Consider the following 22,695-nt stretch of genomic DNA (forward strand, 5'->3'; position numbering starts at 1 on the left):
GTTTCTAGATTTTATTACAGAGCCTTTACATTTCAGAAGAGATTCTACTTTTGTCCTGGGGAGGATTTAGAAAGAAAAAGGTAGAGTTTGGGGTGAGGCTGAGATTAGCAAAGACCGCTGTGCGGTTTCTGCTGCAGTGGGCAGCCTGGTGGGGCTCTTTCCACTCTGATGTATTTATGAATGCAAGGCTTGGGTGCTGCTCAGTTGTGATTTTTATCAAATTCACATTGAACATTTCATTCTTTGTATAATTTGTTTGGAAATTTTGCATTTTCAGTTGTAGCTGAGGTCTGATTTACTTCTCAAATGAGAATAATGAATGTAGGTAGAACATTCCTAATGAACAACTATAAGTATTGACCAGCTCTTTGTTCCATGTCATTGTTAGCTCTCTTTTAGAGAATCACACGTTTGTTCCAGAGGTACCTGTTGTTATGAGGTCAAGGAGGCCAAAGATCGAGTTGATTTTTTCACTATGGGGAATAAGGAAATTATGTGATTCCTGCTTTGCTGTCCATGAGTAGCCATGTGTTCTGTGTATTAGGAACAATTACTTGTGTCTCCCAGGAAGTGTTTCCAGGCACCCAATTACTTTAAATAAAACACCAAACAGGCATTAGAAAACTGGAAAACTTTTCCAGTTGTCTTGTCAGAGCTTACATGGCATTGTATGTACTTTTATTGGGTTGTGACAATGAGTTTCTCCAATGCAACATCTGTTGGAGATCAGATCTTGAATGGGAAGGCTGGGGAGAAGTAGGATGGTGAATGTGGAGACCTGCTTTAACCAGGGTTTGCCATTTTGTAATGAAAGGCTTTACCTCTTATCCTAATTTTCAAAGGAACTGAAGTTTTGGTCCATACCTCTGCCATCCATCCTCATCCACCACACAGTCAGCGTAGCTTCCTTATTAATCAAACTTGTTTCTTGTCTGTCCTTTTCCCACAGTCTTTGTACTTCCCTCTTATGCTTCCCCTTGCTACTCTTGCTGTGCTCTGTCCTGCTGTTTGTGCTCAGCAAGAATAATAATAACATTTCCCATTTTAAATCATTTTCAATTGACAGTACTTTGGAGGGCTGATTGTGCTGTGCTTGCAGTAGAAGATTATTAACATTAAGCATCAACTTTCTTTGCACTGAAATATTATTTTGACTCCTAAATAGTACAAACTCTGGACACCAGATTATCCAAGGCTGCTGCCATGTGGATGTACCAGGAGCATGAAGACAAGTTTGTCAAGTGTCATTGGATACCCTTTGCAGCTGCTAGAAGAAAGAGACTTGATAACCCAGTAGAAGAGAGACTATTAGAAGAATAAGCAGTATGGATTCAGTAGGAGTTTTTGCTGAGCTTTTTCCCTATAGAAGTATATATTTGTGAAGTGAATTTGGTCTAGGCAGTTACTCTTCTGAATGGAAGATCTGTAGTAAGAATAGGACACGAGCAGAAATTCTTCAGTTCAAACCAACGCTGCAGTAGAAGAGCACTGCATCATCACTGTGAGAGAATGCCTGCGTGACTTCCTGGGTGTTCTCTAACACCTCAGTATGGGGTGCCATCTCTCAGGTTATCAACCAGATCTCCACACAGGCTCTGTGAGGTCACCAAGGTTCGCATCTCCTGATCTGTGGGTCTGAGCGACTGGGTCATGGCACAGCAGGGCTTTGGGACCAGGTGAATGCTGGTGTCACCGCAGCTTCACGTTCACAGTATCCATCCTCACTGCAGCACGTGGAGCCTTTGTCACTGGGTGCTGTTTCAGTAGAGTCCTCACTTTTTGCAGGCTGCTGACTGTGAATATCTTCTCCAGACTTCTCTCTGTGTTGCTGTGCTTCGACTTCATGCCAGAGGGAAGAAGGGGGATTAAAACAAGCCACTCTCACAGTGGTGTTTAGAAATTGACAGAAGGATTTCCAGTTGGCTCTGTAAAACGATTTCTAAAAACAATAGACACATTTTAGTGTTTTAACTTGTTACTGGGGTATGCTTTTAAATGGATGGTGTTTTCTGCCATGTGCTGTCATGCAAGTCTGATAAGGGAGATGGCTAAAGAACTCCCTTGCCAGAAACATTCCTTAGAAGTGTAATCTGGTGCCAGAAAAGTAAAACAAGCAACTACACTTGTAGTATAGTTTGCAAATTATGTGTCAAGGAAAGGAAGAAAATAATCTGTCACATGGAGAATGAAGTTTGAATTGTGTGTACACACATCAGTGATGCATTATAGGAATGTAAGATCATTATCAGGCATTTAAACATGAATTAGAGATATCTAATCTATTAATTAATCAAAAAGTAAGTTTTATATAGCACGTGCAAACATTTAATCTTCCATTTCACTCGTCAGCATAGATGCTGCCTTCAGCATGACGGCATCATGAGATTAAATGCCCCGGGTGTTGATTTGTAGAGCTGTGTGAATCCAGGTGCCCTTGTACGGCACTCTGGGAGGTGAGCTGGGTTCCCCAGATGACATCAAGGTTTGTGCACAGTTACGACCTTCCTGTAAAACTCTCCTCCCCACTTTGAATCGGGACAGATCATGCTTGCATGCAAAGAAGGCTGATGATGCCCTGCAGCAGCCTGCAGAACTGCTGATGGATTTCCTGCCCTCTCAGCTCACCGCACAGGAGAGCCACTCCATCACAGCATATAACAAACAGCTGACACTTCTGCTTCCAACAACAGACTTGGCATAAGAAGCCAGTGGTGCCAAACCTTTGTCACCTTCCCTGAAGCAACACAGCAGCAAGGTTACTGCTGAAATTCAAAATACAAATACATTTAGGAAATAGTTCCTTTGGAAATATGAGTATGTTCATCAAAATTAGGAGAGAATACATAGTTTCCTGTAATAATTTACTATTATTTTGTATCTCATAATTAGATTCCTAACCCAAGGGTAATTTTCTTTTAATTAAAATTTGCTGATAGTAAAGTTGAGAACCTTGAACATATTTCAGTTTTTTACCCCGAAAAAGTCATTTTCCCTTTTTCACTCATATTTCTTTTCACTAAATATAAGTAAACGTATTAATTTACATTTGAAAGTGCGTGTATTTCCAACTGAAATCACAATGCAAACATTTTTGACCAAAGGATTTATTTCACAACGTTTGATTTGAAGAAAGAAGCCCTTTATAAAATAATAACAGTCAGGTGCGAAGGAACAACGTGCCCGCGATGCGGTAATGCTGCAGTGAATGTTACTGCAGACGTGGGGGGAAGAAAACCCACCGCTGCCTATGACTGCACAGACAGCAGGTGAGAGCAGCCGTGTCACAGCGCCGATGGGTTCATCTCAGAACAACTTTGGTCCTTCTCCCATCGGAGGTGCGGGAGCGCCGAGCTGGAGCGGCACGCGGCGCTGCTGAGCCGCCGCAGGGAATGTTTTATGGCTGCAGCCTCTGCAATGAGGAAACGTGTTTGTTTTAGTCTGGCTGACGAGGTGACCCCGCACACAGCAGCGCTGTGTTCAGGGAACGAATAAAAGAGCGGCAGTGAATGCGGCTGTGTTGCTGTAAGTTGAGTTCACAGCAAACCCGCGGGTCGGCTCGCAGGGTCACAACAGAGCGCTGCTTGAGTTTTGTCTTGGAGAAGGAAATGGGAAATCTTTGGAAACACAGAGCTGAGGTTACTCTGCTAATCATTCAATGAATCATTGTTAACACTTTGTTTTAGTAAGAAGCTTTTTTTGTGAAGAATAAGCAGGCTTAAACAAACATTTCCTCCCGGCAGCTACTCACGGAGGACACGTGGTGCTCGGGAGCGTCGTACTGCTCCGATCTGTGTGTGGAGGGCTTTGTTTGATGTGGGGTTTTGTGCAAGATTCTTCTTTTTGCTGTGAGGTTTGCTATGGGAATTTTTGCTACACAATAGAGATTGTACGCTCGTGTTGTTTTTTTTTCCCTCCTGAGTTATTTAAAGCAGCAAGCTGTTCTGAGGCATTGGATGTTTGATTCTGGCAAAAGTTTCTTCTTCAATTTCCTTTAGTCCACGTGTCAAATGACTTAATTAGGTCTGTGGAAATGATGCACGAATCTTAAGATAGATTTAGACTTCCTACATTTTATTAGCGCAATTACTAGTCAGGTTATAAACCAGACTGTTTGAGTAGGGCATTCTTTGTTGTCAGGGATATGTGTAAATAAATGTAGAGTCGATGAAGATTTTGTTTTGGTCTCTCCCAGCTAGCTGGAAGCTGATTTGAAAAAGTTTGTGTTCTTTAGCTCTATTGTTCTACCGGGAAGCAGTCAGGAAGCGTTCAGCTTTGAGGTCAGTCCCTGGGCCTTTCCCTGTTCTCTGCCCTAAGGAGCTCGTTGTGCAGAGCAGGAAACACCTCCAATTGGGTTCCCAGGCGCCCTGGCTCTCCCTGTTGTCTCTGTAAGCTGCCTGGGGACCGAGCAGCCCTTCCTGCATGAGCCTCTTCACGTGTCCTTCATCAGCCACTACAGCACCATGAAAAGTGTTTGTCAGCCTTCTGTGTCTGGGAGCTGGAACGTTGTACCAAAATCTCCCTATCAAGAAGCTGCTGGCTGTGTAGGGAAATGAAATGCTGAGGTCCAAATCTCAGCTGGCTGGTTGGCAGATTTGTTGGAGATAAAATTCCCAGGCGGTATTTCTGCTTCTCTTGCCTCAATCTTCCTATGAGATACCTGCTCACACCTCAAAATCAGGACATAATGTATTAAAAGCCAAAGACTTGACTTTCCTCCTTAACATTTCACACTTTCATTTGAAATTTTTGTTTTTCCTGAGTGAAAAAGAGAATCTATGTACATTTCAAGTACATAGAAAAGCTGAACAAGTATTCAAAAGCTGAACAAGTATTTGCAAAGGCATCAGTGCTCTGTTGGATGGAATACACTGTAGAAAAAAAGACACTGACACTTAACGCTTATTCATCACAAGAGGATTGTCACAAGAGACAAGGAAGCCTGCTCAGTTCTTTGGGCAAGGATGGAGGGCTGGGGGTGCAGGCTCAGCTGTAGCCTTTCCTCATGGCCTCACTCACATCTCTCCGGGCTCCATCCTCCATTCCTGGCACGGTGTTGCTGCCTGCAGCGTGGGCCATCGTGTGCAGCTCATTAGACTGGGAGTGCTCTGCACAAGGAATCATCTCTCATTTGGTGGTGTACAACTCAGATCCCACAGCCATACAACACTGATCTCCAGGTACCACACATGATGGCTGCAAATGGCCTGTATGTAGGGAGTGCTGAAGGATTCGTGCTCTGATGTCACTTGTGCAACACCTCCTTAACTCTTGTTTAATATTCAATTGATTCTTCCTTTTGCCTTTCTCTACTCATATCATTCAGTATTTATACTAGATAAAATAACTTCCCCAATTCCATTTGGATTTCATCACCAGACAGACAGCTAGACCATCCCATAGGGTTGTTACATACAAATGAACAGAGAACCATTAACTGTGCGTTTAAATTTAAATGTTTCTCTTTCTGCTTCCAAATCTGTGAGCCATTTTTTTGTGAGACAGTCAAAGAGCTGACGCCATCCACCTGAAGTGGCAAGGAAATTAATTTGTCTATGCAACATTAAAATAATCATCGTTTCCCATTAAAATATTGGAAAGTAGTATTTTATTGTTATTGCGTTTATGAAATTTTCCTTCACTGAAGATTTTCTAAGGAGCAGAGTTAAAAATCAGAAAATGTTACATTGCTTCTTTTCTTCCAAATCAAATCCATCCTACCAGAGCAGGAAAAAAAGTAAAATAGATCTAACTTTTAGGATTTTTAACTTGTTGGCTCCAGCCCTCCTGCTAGGTGAAGTATGGTTACTTACTTCTCTAATGCATTTCTGAATATTCTCCTGTTTGGAGAGTGTTCTCACGTGGCATCAGTTGACTGCGTTGCTTCTTTAGGTGCTCTTTTTTCTTTCCTTTTTTCTTTTTCCTTTCTCGTTTTCCTTGGAGGTGGTACATGGCAGCAGGGAAGGCCCTGCTCAGACTGCAGGAGAACCCACCAGGGAGGCCCCCAGCAGTGCCTTTCTGCCTAGAGGCGGGGGGGATCTTCCTGAAGGTCTGAAGGTCTTCCTAAAGGCCAAGCTGCTGGGGGGCTGGGATGTGAGCAAGGATGGAGTGGAACAGTTTCAGCACCAACTTCTTTTACGGCGCTGCTTGAAAACCAGTCTGTTCTATTGGTAGGAGTAGAGCTGAGAGCTGAGCTGAAAGTTAAGTTCTTCTTATACAAAGGAAATTGCCTTCCTCTCTGGCTCTGTGTATGAGCTTATATATCCCTGGTAGCCTTGAGGCAATAAGCCTGGAAACCTGCCAGCTCGCAGGGCGCTGAACTGCGTACCATAATGAACTTGAGAGCAAATCCGAGCAGGCAAATCGGGAGAGCGACCGGGATCCAGCAAGAACACTTGTATTAATCCTTTGTTTATAAAGTCTGACGCTCCTTAGAGATGACTCCCTTATTCATTGCCTCAGACTGTGAGAGAAGTATTGGCACTTCAGAAGTGTGCTTATATGTGACACGGAGAGCAGGGCAGCACTCAGATGTTGACAGCTTCGTGTTGATAGATCTGCTGTTCTCTGACCAAACGCCAATTAGGAATTCAGCCAACGTCCACCATTCCCCTCTATACTGGCCAATGCAAAGCAACTACTTCTTTTTTTCTTTATTTTGCTAACTTTTCAAAGCTTCTGTTCAGTTCTTTGTGGAATAAATGTGGGAAATGAAATGAACTAAAGCTGCTCTCATCCAGAAGGTAAATTCAGAGGCCAGTGTACAAATCAGTGTATCCTCATAACTTTACTTTAGGGCAGGACTGCGCCCTCAATAAAGCAATGAAACCCTTACTTTCAGAAGAAGGGATTCAGGTTCCTTGCCATGAAGTCTGAGGGAGTTGAGAGAAATGACTGTTTCCCTGTAAAGTCCTTTGGGAAAGCAAGAGGTGTAACAGTAGACTCTGCATTGGCAACATGCATTCTGAAATGCAGTCATTATTTTCCCAGCACAAAGCAATAAACAAATGATAAAAAGCAGAGTGTTAGCCCCCGAGAGGCATGTCTTCCAGCAGCCCCGTGCAGCCCACAGCCCCGCTGCAGCTGAGCAAACCCTCAGGCAGCATCCTGCTCCTTTTGATGTCAAAGCAAACAAACCCACATTTGTGTAGCTCTCCAGCCCAGAACTTATTTTGGTGCTAATTTACAGTTTATTCACATGCTGTTAGTTTTGGTAAAGGAGTGCAATAAATCCAGTCTTAGGAGAGCTGCTTAGGAGCAGGTTAACAGAGGGAGATGACAGGGGACACAAGGCTGGCTGTGGGTGCTATAGCCTTCCTCTGAATCTCAGTGGTGTAACAACTGGGTATTTTACTGAGATGTTACACTCTGGTGGGCATTTAATTTCATGGGTTAGGTTACTGTTCAGTGCTGGCACCCCAGAATCACCGCTGTTTGGCTCCATTTGCTCCTCTTATGGAGAGTGCAGTAGAGCCCAGCAACTGAGCCCATCACTCTGCCTCGTAGAGGGAACAGCACAACTGTGATGTGTTGCTGTAGAGATAGATTCCAACATGGTCAGCTTTCCTGCAGAACAGTGAATACATCTAACGTTTGCAAGTGGTAGATTCTGCTACGCACAAAAGAGCGTTTGTGTCAGGATGTGGCTTTCAGAAAGAAAAGGAAAAAAAAAAGAAGAAAGGAAGAAAAAAAGTAATAGTGGATTAATTGGAAAGGTCCAGAGCAGTCACGTTCCCTCCCAGATGGGTCGTTCATTTTGTTGCTTGCTGCTATGCAGCATCTGAACTTAAAACCTTCACAAACTTCATTGAAGTGAGAGAGACAGAGGCAAGCTGGCTAAACTTGAACGAAACTCCCAACCGCTTATGCTTTTATTGCAGGGCTGCTTTCTCTTGTCATGATAGTTTATAGTCCCTCATTAACTTCTCCTGTTTTATGGTCACCTGCGTGGACATTTCTGAAGGTACTCAGCTGATTAACAAAAATATCTCTAAACGTGGAACAGATGCTCAAGTACACGTGAGTGAATGCGCACTGAAAGCAGGACCGCCGTCCTTATCTCCCAATCATTCCCACCTGCACACCCAGGTGAGGATGCTGGTCTGCATCCCACCACATCCCAGGTCCTTGGAGGATGAGCCACATGGCTCCAATTAGGCAGAACCAACCCAGGTGGACCTCACCCTTTTGGACTGTCTGAATTTGAATGAGCTTTTAAATGGTTTTGTTTCAACTTCAGTTCCATCAGTGCCTTTTTTGTTGTTGTTCTTGGGAATGAAGAGTTAAAAAAATGAAGCGGATCAGCTCTTTTAAAGACATGTCAAATGATAAAAGCATAATAGGAAAAAGCTTCTTTTAAGCTACCAGCTTAATTATTAGGATACCAAAACTCAGAGAGAGGCATGAGTATTTGGCTTCTTGTCTACAGATCTGTTACTGAACCTCAGTATTTTCAGATTTTCCCATCGCTGTCTTATAGCTGTTCTTGGCCCTATTTACAAACTGAATCAACTGCACAGGATGAGTCTCTCGTCACTTGGGAAATGTTTTTTCTCATTTCTTTATTATTTGTTGTGTTTTAATCTACCCAAATATGAAAAAACTCTATATTCTGGATAACAAGATGAGAGCGGACGTTCAGTAAATCAAAGCCTTCTCCTTCTTGCTGTGATGTGTTGTGGGGCTGGGTGACAGCTGGAGCTGGTGCAAGCAGAGCAATGTCCTGTGCAGCATCCCCCTGCAGCAGGCGATGGAGCCTCTGCTGTCCAGCTGGAGCTCCCTCCTTGACCTGAACTTGTCATTGCCCCAGTGATTGGCTCATTCCTGTGCAGTCTAAAAGCTGTCGAATTCCTTACGTGTGGCCTCAAAACCAGGCATGGACTTTACTGAAGACTGAGGCTTGTTTCCTGTCCTGGCAGGGTCTTTCTCTGCTGATGAATACCATATTTTCCCTCCACAATCTGTAAATAAGACAGCACAGGTTTTATAAAATTCTAACGTTTTTCACGACTATGTGAGTTTACAAAATGCTGAAAGAAGAGAGGATTGGGGGTGATAAGGAAGGGACACTCCTCAGGAGAACTGGAAGGCTTTTTGTTTCCCACATGAAGCACTGACAGGAGATGTCACACCGAGGGAACCAAGGCCGGGTGGTTTCTGCCTCTTGTTACTGAAGACACAACTCGGTAAAACCCAGGAAAGCTTTCAGACTCCTGCAGAAGCTCCAACAAGCAGGGAACACAGCTCATCCTCAGCCTAGCCTGCTTGGTCCTACCTACAGATACCAAAGAGATACATTTGCACAAATGTCTGGGAAAAAGAAGAGAAATAGGACACACTACAGAGAGGCACTGTGCAAACGTTGTTTTCCAGTTCACCCCACTCCAATGAGATGTTTCTGTTATCTGCCAACCTGCGAGCAGTGGCAGCACGCTCAGTCCTTGGCCACAGCTCAGGGTTTCTGCACTGCTCTCTGCTTGTCCTGCAGAGCACAATCTGTGCCAGCCCACAGAGGAGCTTTGGTGGAGGAATATGGACAATTCACCTCTCACCTGACCTTTCAAAACTAAGTCTGGAGTGCAATTTTTGGTCTGGTTATTCTGTTTTCTTTTCTGCTTTTCTTCCATGGTTTAAAGCGTTAATTCTGCCCAACACAATGTAATTTTATTGAGCAATATGAGCCGGAGACAGAATCTTCACTGCCATCAGAACCCAAATGGTAAATAGGCTCTTTCTCTAATTCCTGGGATGTGCTATAACTCAGTTTGAATGTTGAAAGGAAATGGGCCTCCAGGGGAGTCTGGAGCTCTGTTCATTCAAGTTCTAATTAAAGTTTTCCCCTCTCAAGTTTCACTTTATTTTCCGGGGCTTTTGCGCTACGATGATTATTAACATGTGTCCCACAGCCCGGAGATCGTTATACCCTTCCCTGCCCCATATTCCAGAGCTGCCTCCTGCTGCAGCCCGGCTGCCTGGCACTCCATCCCAGAGCGTGCAGCTGTTGGCAGGCAGAGGCTGCCCGGCTGCTCTCCTGCAGCAGGCGTTGCTTTCCTCCAGTGCTGCTCGGTCGGATGCTGCTGTCCGGTGGGGACGATCCAGTCCAGGATTTCTTCCAGCCTTTTCTTCATGTTTCAAGAGCCCAGGCCAACTCTGGCTTCCTATTCCAACTCCAGCACGCTTATCTTTTTGGGGGCAGGAATTGTTAGTACAGTCTATCTTGCTTGCTGCAAGTCCTCCCTCTGCTGAGACATGCACTCCGGTGCCGCGTTCCTTTATTTTTTTTTCTCTCTGTCTTTTTCATGTTTTCTTCCTGTTGTTTTTCTTCTTAAATGTGTAAAGTGAAGAGTTCCTCTTCCCCCCTCTCCCTTTCCACTGCACAGAACAACCTCCCGTTGATTACACGCTGGAACTGTTGCTACTTTGCCAGAGGGGAGAGTGAACCTGTGCCTGCATGCGTGTATGTGTAAAATAGACAGAAAAATGTCAATGAACAGCAGGAAAAGTTCTGGGAGACCGTCCTACTACTATCGTCTGCTCCGGAGGTCACGACTTCAGAGACAGCGAAGCAGATCCCGGAGCCGGAACAGGCCGCTTAGTAGGGGTAATTGCAACGAAGTTCTGTTTAATTGGCAGTGCAAAGACAAACGTGCTGATGCTTACAGGTAGCTTCGTTCCTGTGCGTAAGAGTGACCTGAGCGAATGTAAGTGTGCCTGCTCCCCGTGCAGCGTGTGTGGGGCTTTGCAAAAGGCCATTGCTTGTGCTGCAGGGATGAGAGGGGAGGGAGAGCTGCTGAACGGAGCTGAGCTGGGCAGCCTGGCTGTAACTCCTCGTGTAACTGTAACTAATCCCATCTTCTCTGTTAGCCACCCATCGGTTATTTCAGCGTGTATAATTAAGGTAACCATTTCTTTCTAGCGAACTAAGATGTTTGGAGGCCTAATTGATGATTATAGATATTTGATTAAGAGATGGTATCTGTGTGCCAAGATGAATTGCTGGAACTTGTTCTCCACGGGCCGAGTATCACCAGGGGTTTCAACATTACAAAGCTGAGTGCAGTTTAAGGGCAGAATTTTTAGAGCCTGCGGGTTGTGCTCCAGAGGCACTGGGGAAACCTCTGGGACTTGTATTCCCAAATCACTTTGCTTTTAAAAATCCTGCTCTAAAAGGGCCTATTTGTCCTCATCAGCAGGAGTTAGGTCCACAGGGTAATGTTTCTGTAGGGCGTACTCACTCATGCAGCCCGTTTCTTCTACTTGAGGCAGCCACTGACCCAGATGCATTTTTAAAACTAAGCTATTCTGGCTCTCTCTGGCAGTGTGAGATACACGTCTGTTGGTGCTTGTGCCTGTTGTTAAAGCAGTCAAAGAGACGGGTGGCTCTGGGTCGTTCTGTGTTGAGCTGTCTTTGCAGAAAGGAAGATGAGGGCCGTGGTTGGCCTCCAGTGTGACAATCCTGTCATATTTATAAAGTCCTGAGCTCAATCAATACCATGAACTGACTTTTTAGTTGTCGTTCTTGTGTGAATAAATAGCTGTGGCAAAGAGTGCTTTGGCAACACCTCATGCTGCATCAGGTGTGTGTGCAAATCCAGGCTGGTACTTTGTCCCTGGGCTTAATGGGGTGTACCAGCAGACTGCAGAGCTGACCCCAGGAGTGCAAAATTTAACTTCACACAATGTGCTCTTCCTCCCCTGACTTACGGTACTTTTTCTGGATGTGGAATCATTACTGGGAAAACAATAGGAAGCTAAATCACTCCCCGAGCCTCATCCTTTCCTATAAGCAAAACAGAGTTTTTCTTTCCATGGTTTTGTTTTGTGTTTTTTTTTTTTTCTGTTCTGCCTGTCAGAGAGGAGTGTCTGTAGATCCACAAGTGTGTAACAGCTCCTCATCCCCCTTTATTCATATACTGCTCAAAACCAAAATATTTTACTGTCTTTTCAGTTACCAAGACAAACAAGATGTGTTCATTTCTCTTAGGTAACCCAGTATGAACTTATGAGCATAAATTGTCATGAGCACAAGGAATATGCAAGCAGATTTGATTGAAATGGAAATGAGCCCTAATGTTTGTAAGAAATTGGATTAGAACTAAATGAAATCTTCTTGCTGTTGATCCCTCCCTGAGTATTTTGTGTTTGTCACACGTATGCAGGATTCCTGCCTGCTAGGAGAATCATAATGCTCTGCACTCATTTAGCTCTTCTCATCCGTAGATCTTACAGGGATTTGCAAAATCTGGACAAGAATTTTCATTTCAGCAAGTTAAGCAAGTTGTGGAGGAATGGTGTTGGGCTGCAAGGTCCTGGGGTGTGTAGGGCCCAGTGCAGGAGCTGGAGGCGGTCTGGGCAGAGTGAAGGAGGAGTAGAATGCAGAATTTTTGCCAGTGGACAATTGCTTTTGGTTTTAATGTCATGATAATTCCCAAAGCCTACAAGCCTGAACAAGGAAGGAACTGAGGATCACCCTCTCAAGTACTCATATGCAGTGTCATTTCCCATTGCTAGCTAAGATGTTCAAAGACCAGATATTCTTAATGGAAAGTTATCATAATCTCATGAGTACTGGAGAGCTTTTACAGGAATCGGCTGTGGTCTGTCTTGCCACTTGCTTGTTTCCAGGCCGTTTCCTCAGCAAGTCTCTCTCCCCTTTGCCACAATCCTTCCACACAGAGCACCATGAATGCTGCTGGGCGCTGCAGCAGTGAGGCCCGCAGGCTGAGCTTCTCCACGCGGTGCTGCCCAGCAGGCCGGCAGCAAGCTCTGGGCCAGGGGGCTTGCTGGGGGTCAAACAGCTGTAACACATTTAGCAGGAGGAGGAGATCTCTGCTGGCACACGTCCTCTCCGGCATCTGGAAGCGCTCGCAGCACCGCACCAACCGCGGATGCGGCTCCCGGGAGGTGCAGGTGCTGCCATCTGCTGCCAGCCCCGCTCCGTGCCACTGCGCTGCGGCGCCGGGCCGCCGGGAGCCCGCCTGGTTTGTGTCTGCCAGGCTCTCTGAGTAAGGAAGAGGCGGTGTTGAAACGCACGTGCTCAGATTCTGCCGCTTCTCTCTGCCAGCCCGTCAGGGGCAGAGGCAGATCGCTCAGCTCGGAGTGTGGCTGCGGGATGCTGCTCGCCCGAGGAAGGCAGGGCCGGGCTGCGGCCATGAGGGCTGGCTGCTGGGGAAGTGGGTCTTGCTGCGAGGGGAGCAAGGAAGAGATGGCCGCTGCCTCAGGAAAGTGTGCTGCAGTGCGTGTTAGATAAGCAGAGTGAACAGAATTTGCATTTTCTATGCAAGTCTCTAAGGAAAGTTGGGGACTGCGTTCTGTTGGGACTCCAGATGGGCACGATCTGATGTAGTGTGCAGAAAAATCTGTCTCACTGCCAGGTGTTTGCAGTGACAGCCAGCTTATTTGATGTCTCATATGATGCCATCCTCTATTCATGGAATTCAGAGTTCTCTGGCCAGCCCTGTTGCCCAGGGCACGTTCATCTCCTGTTCATCTCCTGTTCATCTCCTGTTCATGTGCCCAGGCCTGGAACAGCTGGGAAGGGCTGAAACTGATGGGGTGGCAAACCAGGCCAGAGCAGGGAGGCATGCTGCTAGGAGGCTCCAGCACACAGAAATTCCTGTAGTCTGATGATGGATAAACAGGACACGTTTCACTCCACTGTTATATTTTGTTACAATGATGATAATGTTGGATATCTCCTGGCTCTGCCTTCCGCCGGGATTTGGGCATCATGTACTACAGGTACATTAGTTAGAAAGACCTATAAAATCCCCATATCTGCCTATGACCATCTGTTCAGCTCGGAGATGTGTGTAAATATGTGAGGAATCATGGCTATAATTATGATTACTACCAGGTGATCCATCCAATGCAGCAGAAGGCGTTGGGAGGCAGAGAGGGCAGAAGGAAAATACTTCAGCATCAGGATATATCAGCATTCAGAAGCGTCACCTGCCTCTGCCTGCTGTGTGCTGCTCTGTGGCCCTTTCCTGCTATCTCTGCCACTTCTTAATTACGGCCATAATGATGAAGCAGGGCTCAGGGGCAACTGTTCTGAAAATTCAGTTTCCTCATGGAAACTGCTGAGGGTGCTCCATTCACCGGCCTCAGATCCAGCTGCTCTGCAGGCTGTGTGCTCTGGAAGCTCAGTATTTTTGAGTGTGAGGTTATGTTTCTGATCATTTACGAGTAAATTGCTTAATTATTGAATCATTTATTTAAAAACTGGAAGCATTGACATGTTTTTCTTTATGGTAATAATAGTTGTTGTTCCAACGTGCCACAGAATGACATGAGGAGGCTGTACCCAGGCTTGCTTTCTAACTAAACCACACTGAAAATTCATGCAACCTTCTCTCATCTTGTCATAAATGAAAATATGTTGTACACTATATTTGCATATTCTCCAAAAGGAGATGCTGTGGAAATAAGGAACTTCTCCATCACTTATTCTTCTCATTTGTTATAAGTGATTTTTTTGCCCATGATTAACCATCTCTCCTAAGAAACCGCCTTCTGTTGCTAATTTGTCTCAGTGGGACCGAGGCAGGAGGCTGTCTGAATTCTTAGTCAGAAGAATTAGAAATAGTGATTTGAATTGAATGCAGCTTCGGCTTCAGCTCTTCCTTCTGTAGAACTCTGTAGGCGATCAGCTGTCGTCATACTGCTGAGAACTCAATAACAGTTTGATTTCCTGATCTTGAAGGTTTCGTGTTTCTTCTCAGATACAATCACAGAATCATACAATCGTTACCATTGGAAAAGGCCACTAAGACCACGCAGTCCATCCATCACCCACCACCACACCTGCTGGTGTTCTATCTAAAAAGCATCAGAGAAGCAACTGCTTCATGTAAGAGCTGGGAGTGCTGAGCCCAGTTATAAACGTGTGTGATGGGATTCTGTAAGCTGGACTGTTGGTGAGAAATATTCACTGTCAGCCCTTCTATGTTTAGCAGCAGTGCTCCAACTGAGACGTTGCTGTATTTGCTCCCAGAATGAAAGAAGCCTCAGGTAGATGCGTTCTCATCTGACCAGTGAGGTGTTCAGGGATGGCTGTGGAGTCCTACAGGTGGTCAGTGACAGTGGTGGCACCAGCTGCAGGAGCTCTGGATTCTTCTCTGACTTTCTCTCTGCCCCAGGGTAGCAAGAGAACGTGGGAGTTTTGCTTCTCTGAAATCTTAACCATAGTTCCTACCTGTAAGTCCCACTTGTCCCAGAAATGGCATCTGTAAGAGATAAACAGAAACAGCAAAAGTCTGGATGAAATTGTCAGGGTTGTCAATCCTGCTTAAGAGTAGCTTAGGAATTTACTTTCCAAGGAGCAGCCCACTTAATCCCGTGGCAGAAATTTGGGGATTTTCAGCACTTTTTAGGCAACTTGAAGTCTGACCATTGTCTATTTTTGCTCATCTTCTGCTTATCTCTTTTCCACGTCCCTTCCTTCTGGTAGGAGCCTCCCTTTCCCCCGGCAGCGTTGCTAGGAGGGGCTTATTGCTCCAAAAGGAAATAAGCAGCGGAGTTGCTCCCAAGCAATGCAGAATGAGTTGTTATCTAAAAGCTACAGGTAATAAGTGAGAGAGGTTAAAAGCCCGGCCTGCATCCAAAAGAGTACAGCTTCCAACTGCATGCTTAGGGCGGTTTTCCTGAGCTCTGATGTATTAGAGTATGTTTGTGTCCTTACAGCTGTGGCAGTCCAAACAATTTAGACACAGAGCTGCCTTTTAAAGCTTTTAAACCTGTATTTTCCCTCAGAGGTCTTCTACCGTGCCACTAATCCCTTAAGTTATTGCACTGAAGGCACTCTATAATCCTTTCATTTACTCTGGTCTCAATAGAGATGGGAACTAGCTGGGTCAGTTCCCATATTTGGTCATTATCAATTTTGCTTTTTTCACTTCAGACACGAGCTGAGGATAGTTTGCTTTCTTTTTAACACTGCAGAGAATGCTTGGAATTTAGATATTAATTGCTCATGTGTTTGTGTGTACGCACATTAAAATATGTATGCGGAACTCAGAACTTCCTCATTCAGTTCTCTGTTGCATACAGCCTCGGGGTCGGACTTTCAAACTGAGTTTCCCCTGACCCCTTCGGGAACCAAATGTAAAAATGGATGACTTTAAATCTGTGAATTAATACCAGTGTAGAACAGGTGAGTGTCAAGGAACAGTGATCACCACTGGAAGCCCCATCTCCCCACTCCCATTGCAGACAGAGCTTTTGGCGTGGGATTTCCTGGCAGTGCTGGTGGCAAAGCTTTGTGGTTTATGACTATTGGCTACTTAGCATTACTTTCAAAGTGCATTTTAGGTTGAGCATTGAAGCATTCACTTTGGGGAAATACATGCGCTGCTACTGCGTAGGCTTTGAGAAACATTGACAAGAATAAGGAAGGCCAAAGTTTCGCTTCATTAACATCAATGCTGAAAAAGGATTCCTCAGATGTTGAGCACTTAATGTTTCTTTTTGAAGAAACCAATTTATTTCAAGTGCAAGTTCCTTTTGTACATTATGTGCTCACACTTTTGATTTCTTGCAGCACTTCTGCGCCAATGAATTTCTTGTAGTGTAGGAGATCAAGCCTGGTCTTGTTCTGAAGTACCCAAATGTGGTAATAGGTGGACTGCTGTAAAATTTGGCATCTGGAGTTAAATTACAGGATGCTTCTTAAGCTTCTTGGTTGCCATAGTAACAAGTAATAGTCATCCTCCGTGATTAAGCAGTGGCCATGGAAACCAAACGAGCAAGTTTTAAATGAAAGATATTTTCCCTTTACATTTTTAGCTGTCAAAGGTTAACAGTTATTACCTTCGTAGCCTTAGATGGGAACAAATCCCAGTCTGGTCGGCGTATTTAAAGTGAGAAGACTTGTGTTCATTTAAATAGCTTTCCTTCTAGGACCAGCTGAATTTTGGGTGAATTCCCACAGAAGATTTCTGAGTGGGGTGTGGTGCATCAGCCTTCCACAGAGAGTGGCTGCACTTCAGCCTGCGTGCTAAAAGGTCCTGCAGTTCTGCAGCTCAGTGCTGAGGGAAGCAAGGCTGCCCCTCAGGAGCAGAGCACCCCATAGGCATCCTGCAGAAAGCCCTGGAAAAACAGAACACCTCTGTGGCCCGAAGCTGCCAGTAGCCCTCCTGACTCTGGCGGATTCTAACTGCAGGAAGCTGTGTTTTCAGGCTTTCTGTCACTGTTGTGTTTTAATGCTGTCTGGGAGATCATTGGTAAAGACACTGCATTTTGTCCAGCAGATACCAACTGTGACTCCCATCTAGTTAAGTGAAATCTGTTCTTCTTCTCCAAGTGAAACTGCATTCTGCTTTTGTGAACAACACTGAAGCTCCTGCAATGTCAAGGCAATCTAACTCGGATTAATTGGCTCTGGGCATTAAGAGTCTTTCAGGCTGATGTAAGAGCTGCATGTGCTATGTGGATTTCAAATCTTAATGTTTGGTCTATTATGCAGATGGATGTGAACGGAGATATGTATGTGACCCCATTTATCTCTCTAATGAAGTGCCATCAATGGAACATCTGTTTCTTTGCTGTAGAAGATGAAATCTCTGATGAATCATGCTTATAAATTAAGTGTTTATTTATTTAATATTCATTTTGCCGGTTCAGACCTGTTGGAGCAGTCACCACGCACGACTGCAAAAAAGGCCTCGTAATTACCCTGCACCAAGTTCTGTGTGCATCTGCTGCTGCTTCCCACGCAGTGCGGGCTGCCCTGCGCTGCTCCGTGCTTCCCATCCGCAAAGCTCTGCCCTGCAGAGCAGCCCACCGAGGAGCTGGGCCGTGCAGGTGGGAGCACAGGCATGGCTGCACTGCGACTGTGCGGCTCCCATCTCACCTGCGTTACCATTGTGGACCTCGAGCAGAAGGCAAAAGGGATTACAGACAGACTTGTAAGAAAAGCAGTGAGCTCTGACCCCAGCCAGGTGCACAGACAGGTGGGAGCGTGGATTAAGAACAGGCAGGAGCTCAGGGGAAGCTGAAATGAGACCCAGCTTAAACATCCAACTGAAATTTGCATTGAAGTAAAGGAGCAATTGATAGAGAAGTCAGCTGGAGTTGTGAGCTCTCTGGCAGGGGGCTGTAATGGGGCAGCAGGCCTTGCAGCAGCCATGTCAGCTGTACGGGCAGAGCACGGCCAGAGGCTGCAGAGCATCCTGGGCAGGGGATGCTGTGCCCCCACCTGTCCCCATGGTGTGGATGGGTGGCACGGCTTACATCTGCAGAGCCACATATGACAGAATATAGAAGTCTCTCCTTTGCCCTGAATGATGTCTGTGAATAGGCAGCCATGCTGATAAAGTGCTGCAAGAAAGCAGCACGGTAACGGTTCAGAATCTCTGCAGAAATGTTAAGCATGATGGATGAATCTAATTTAAATCTCCCCTGAGCTGACTTCTTGTTCTGCAAACTCCACATTGCTTGTCTTTATCATCACATAGGAGGAAGCTGATGTTCCACTTCACTTTATCATCCTTTCCAGTTTAACCAGGGCAGTAGCAGTCTCTCCCATCTGGTCCCCAGCCAGGCTACAGCTTCATCTTTTTTCTGATGTATTTTTTAAATCCGAGTTTGATTTCAATTTTACCCTGGAGAAAAGGCTCCTAATGATATGCTGTTAGCAAAAGACGAGCTTGTTCTCTAGACATCACACCAGAGGAAGATAAATATCATACATATTTTATTTCCAAGACTGATAAATAAGGAATAAAAAATACCAAGTATATATTACAGATGTCTAATTAAAAATACAAGACAGTAAAAATTGAGGTTGTAATGAGGGCTCCTCAATCAGTGTGACTTACTGCTTATTTGTGAAAGTGGGGTTAGTTTTCTGGAGGCTGTGTATTCTGTCCCTGTGGCCACTCAGGCACCAGGGCAAGGCCCTGCACTTGGCTCTTACTTTTGCACGTGGTTCTGTTTCTGAATGCACTGCTCAGTTTTGCAGTGCTGGGTGACAGCAAATAAAACAGAGAAATGGGTGCATTTTGAGTAGACAGAAAAAAATGGCACTGCATTTTGAACTACTGGATTCCAGAGCCGCTGATAGCACTTGCTGAGGAGAGGTATGAGGAATGTTAGATATCATTCAGTCCGTGCTATCTCAAAACCTGGCACAGAGAGGACATGAGATCCATTAAAGTGCACCGTGTGCTATGGCAAGGGTCAACACATCTAAAAATCATTACTTAACAAAGAAAAAGAAGCTCTTCTTGCAGAAAATATTAGTCCTACTGTGAGGGAACACAGTCGTACTCTTTAACTGATGGGAAACAGTCTGTCCCAATGTTCTTTATGAGTTGAACTGTTTTCTGTTTTCCAGCCAGCCCAAATAAAGCTCTTCAGTTGCACAACTGCTCCAGGCACCGCACTCGTAGCCGCAGAGGTCAATAGGACTCTTACTGGTGCTTCAGATGTGCTTTGATTTGTAGGTGTTCTGTTCAGACCAGGAGTTGGACTTGTGGTCCTCGTGGGTCCCTTCCAACTCAGGCTGTTCTCTGATTCAGATGCCTCTTTGTACTTCCAGGCAGTGGCACAGTTGGTCAGAGAATGGCAGTCCCTCTTTTAAGCTCATTACAGTGGTTTTGTAACACTTATGTCATCTGTGAGGGAAACAAAGGTAAAGGTGAGAGGCTTGAACATGTTTGGTGCCATCACTGTGGAGAGCATCAGTTGTAGGCACACCAACAGCCTGTAATGGGTTCGGGAAAGGCTTTGTGCCAGAGTGTGGCACAAAAGGCAACTGATGATCCCTTGTTGCTGTTGGTGTTTTCTAACTAAATGGTTAGATAAATGAGACTTTTTTTTACAAGCTGTAGTTCTGTAAACATCCTTAATTGTCTGAGAAGCTGGTGAGAGCAGGAGAGCATGAGTGCTAAGTGAGAGGGGAGTAAATCACAGATTCTGATGTGGGAGAGTCCTGGGTGCAGGCAGTGAGATTGCTCTGCTTTACAGATTTACAGTGTATTTAAGCAAGGGATTCTCAGATGTGGAAAGAAATAATTTTATTGTAATATAAAAAGCAGTGGTGACGCAAACGTTCATTAGCCTGGGGAATATCCATTCTGGATGTTCATTAGCTTTGCTTTTAGATGAGTCTGATTTTTCTGAGGGCATCATTACCTGCCCTAAACTTTTGCTTCTCAACCATTTTTACTTGAAAGTCAATTTTACTGCCTAATAAAGGCTTGACTTTTAATTAATTTTATGTGGCATAATGGTCATAATATTGCAGTAAGGGATCAGCTGGAATTCCCCAAGGAATCATTAAGGCGATGGGTGAGATGTTCCAATAAATAGCTGTGCAGGTAACGGAGCAAAGAATCTGACCTCACATCTGTATTGCACGTCCAGCCGAGCGGAACAGGAGCAGGTCGTGTCAGTGAGCATTCCTGATCTGTCAGTGGCTCTGCACTCATCTTTGCCACTGGAAAGCAGACGTTCTTGCATCCCTGCTTCCCATCCAAGCCATTCTTGCCTCTTGATGGAAAAAAGTGGCTGAATTCAGTGCTTTCTGACTTTGCTTATTCCCAGGGTAATACTCCACTTATGAAAAGTGCCACTTTTCCAACAGCATCTTCTAAACAGGCCGTTGGGTTCAGACGAAAGCTCCATCTTCCCTCCTGGACTCACGTGGCCACCTCAAAACGCAGATTCTCCTCCAACCTCTTCTGTTTGTTCTGAATCACACAAACACTGCAAACATCTCTCCAGGGATTTGTTTTAACTCATCAATGCTACTGTGAGCCACGGGAAATAAATCACTTCTGTCACTGTGCACCTCCTCCTCTCCTCTGTTGGGTGTGCGACAAGGAGTTACTAGATAATGCTGAAATTAGAGAAATAACAGCTAAATTCATTAAGCAATAAAATTAATTCACAAAGGGTAATTGTGTGAGCAGGAGACCGGTAATTCCTGTTCCCTCTGGTTTCGCAGAAACTCCGCCCTGCCGCAGCTCCAGGCAGGTGCTGCAGAGCCCCGCTCCAATGGGGCAGCACGGGGAGGGCTGGCAGAGCAGAGCACACCTCCATTGCTGGGTCACTGCCCAGGTCAGCAGCCAGCCTGCCCTCGCCAAGCCTTGCGTGCAGGGTCTGTTCCATCAGCTTTGGGTTCTGATGAGCTCTTAGTTTTCTGAGGAAACTCCTGAGGATCTGGTGAAGTTTTCTTGCATTCTCAAGTCTCTGTTCCTTAAAGCACATCACGGTGGTGCTGTGAAGGAACCTGGCGGTTCCCAGCCTCCTGCTGAGCCTCCCCAGCCGCTGGCCTGCCCAGCATTCCGGGCATACCTCTCCTCTGTTGCCTCCGATGAAGTCATCATCTCCACTTCTCTTATTCCTGGCTTGTTCGGAGTGCCATGGCATGTGTGCTGCTGACAAGAACAGCTTCCTTTTGGTGAGTCGAGGGAGACGTTTTCTCATTGCTACCTCCTCAGTCAGGTTTGCACCTCCCTTTCTCTCTTGGAGTTGGAACGGCTTCATAGCAGAAAATCGACTTGCTGGGAAGTGTCTGCTTGTTGGTTATTCATTCCAGCTGGGTCTCTTTGCTTTGTTTGTGCTGTCTCTTCCACCGGCTGATCCCTGGAATCGTGTGTCAGACAGCAGGAGAGGGGGAGCGCATGAGGAGGGATGAGCAAGCAGGAGCAGCTGATGTATTTCGTTCCCACTAAAAAGAGCGTAATCCCGACCATCTCCGGGACTCGCTGTGATTCACAAGAGCAGGTAATGCAAATGTGTGAGCATCTCACTTGTTAGGTGAAAAGTAAACTGTATTAACACTGTGTGCGTTGCACTTAATGACTGCTGTGCAGCAGCGTCTGAGGAGGACGGCGGTGATGCTGAGCGGGTGACCCACACTCATGCCGTCCCACCACTGATACCGCAGCAGCCCCGGGGCTTGTTGCTCTGGAGCCATTTCTCAGTGTGAAGAACAAGCGTGGAATAGTAGTGAGGATTAATTATTCTGCTAATTCAGATGCCTTGAATTAGTTATCAAGTATGTTTACTGTGGTACAGAAACAGTTTCAGAAGTGTTCATAAGCCCTAGGACCTGAATTAATGCGTAATGTTTACACTGTGTGTCCTTCTGTTGGCAGTGAACTCAGTGGGATGCATTCCAACCCCGGCAGCTTATAAAAACTTCAAGCACAGTATGCACCAAAAGGCACTGTGGACCAGACTATGTCTGATAACTTAGGGGAGGTTTTGGGTTTTGTTAATTGCAAAGATGATTATCTTTGAAGATCTTATGCTGCAATGTGGGAAACCCAAAACATCACAGCCTTCTGTAAATATTTGGAAAAGCAGGAAGCACTTTTGTTTGTTTCTTCTTGCTTGGGTTCCCCTGTGCTTGCACAATACTGAGCCCCAGCCCAGTACAGCCACAGCACTGCAGGCCTGGGAGCTGTGGGTCATGGGCTGCAATAGGCACATGGGAAGTAAAAGCAAATGTGAGTAGCAGTGCTTGGTGTCACTGTGTGAGCAAAGTGCCCAAAAGTGCCATTGGTAATGGGGAGGAATGTAGATGAGGAATCGCTGCTACAATAACACAGTTCTCAGAGCAACCTATGAACCATTTCCAGTCTCATAACTGAGATTTCCAAGAGCTTCTAGACCAGAAAATACTCTTAGGTGGACCCGGCTGTCCAACAGCAATGAGATGTCTTACTGCTCATCTGTATTTATGCT

The 22,695-nt window shown here is 45.4% G+C and overlaps 1 protein-coding gene across 4 annotated transcripts in view; it reads left to right on the forward strand.

The window, feature by feature from the left end:
* Positions 1–22,695, forward strand: part of DAB2IP (DAB2 interacting protein) — a 146,876-nt gene that overhangs the window by 16,193 nt on the left and 107,988 nt on the right. For 2 of the 4 annotated variants that reach the window (XM_052669687.1, XM_052669685.1), the window contains exon 1: positions 10,209–10,597. The exons of 1 other annotated variant lie outside the window; for it this stretch is intronic. In XM_052669687.1, the coding sequence (XP_052525647.1) occupies positions 10,456–10,597 (142 nt within the window). In that variant the 5' untranslated portion in view covers positions 10,209–10,455. Of the gene's footprint in view, positions 1–10,208; positions 10,598–22,695 lie in introns of those variants that run through there. One more of the 4 variants, XM_052669684.1, reaches the window with a different exon arrangement.

The sequence above is a fragment of the Tympanuchus pallidicinctus genome, unplaced genomic scaffold (genome assembly GCF_026119805.1).
Source record: "Tympanuchus pallidicinctus isolate F22 unplaced genomic scaffold, pur_lepc_1.0 scaffold8, whole genome shotgun sequence".
In the NCBI taxonomy this organism is placed as follows: domain Eukaryota; kingdom Metazoa; phylum Chordata; class Aves; order Galliformes; family Phasianidae; genus Tympanuchus; species Tympanuchus pallidicinctus.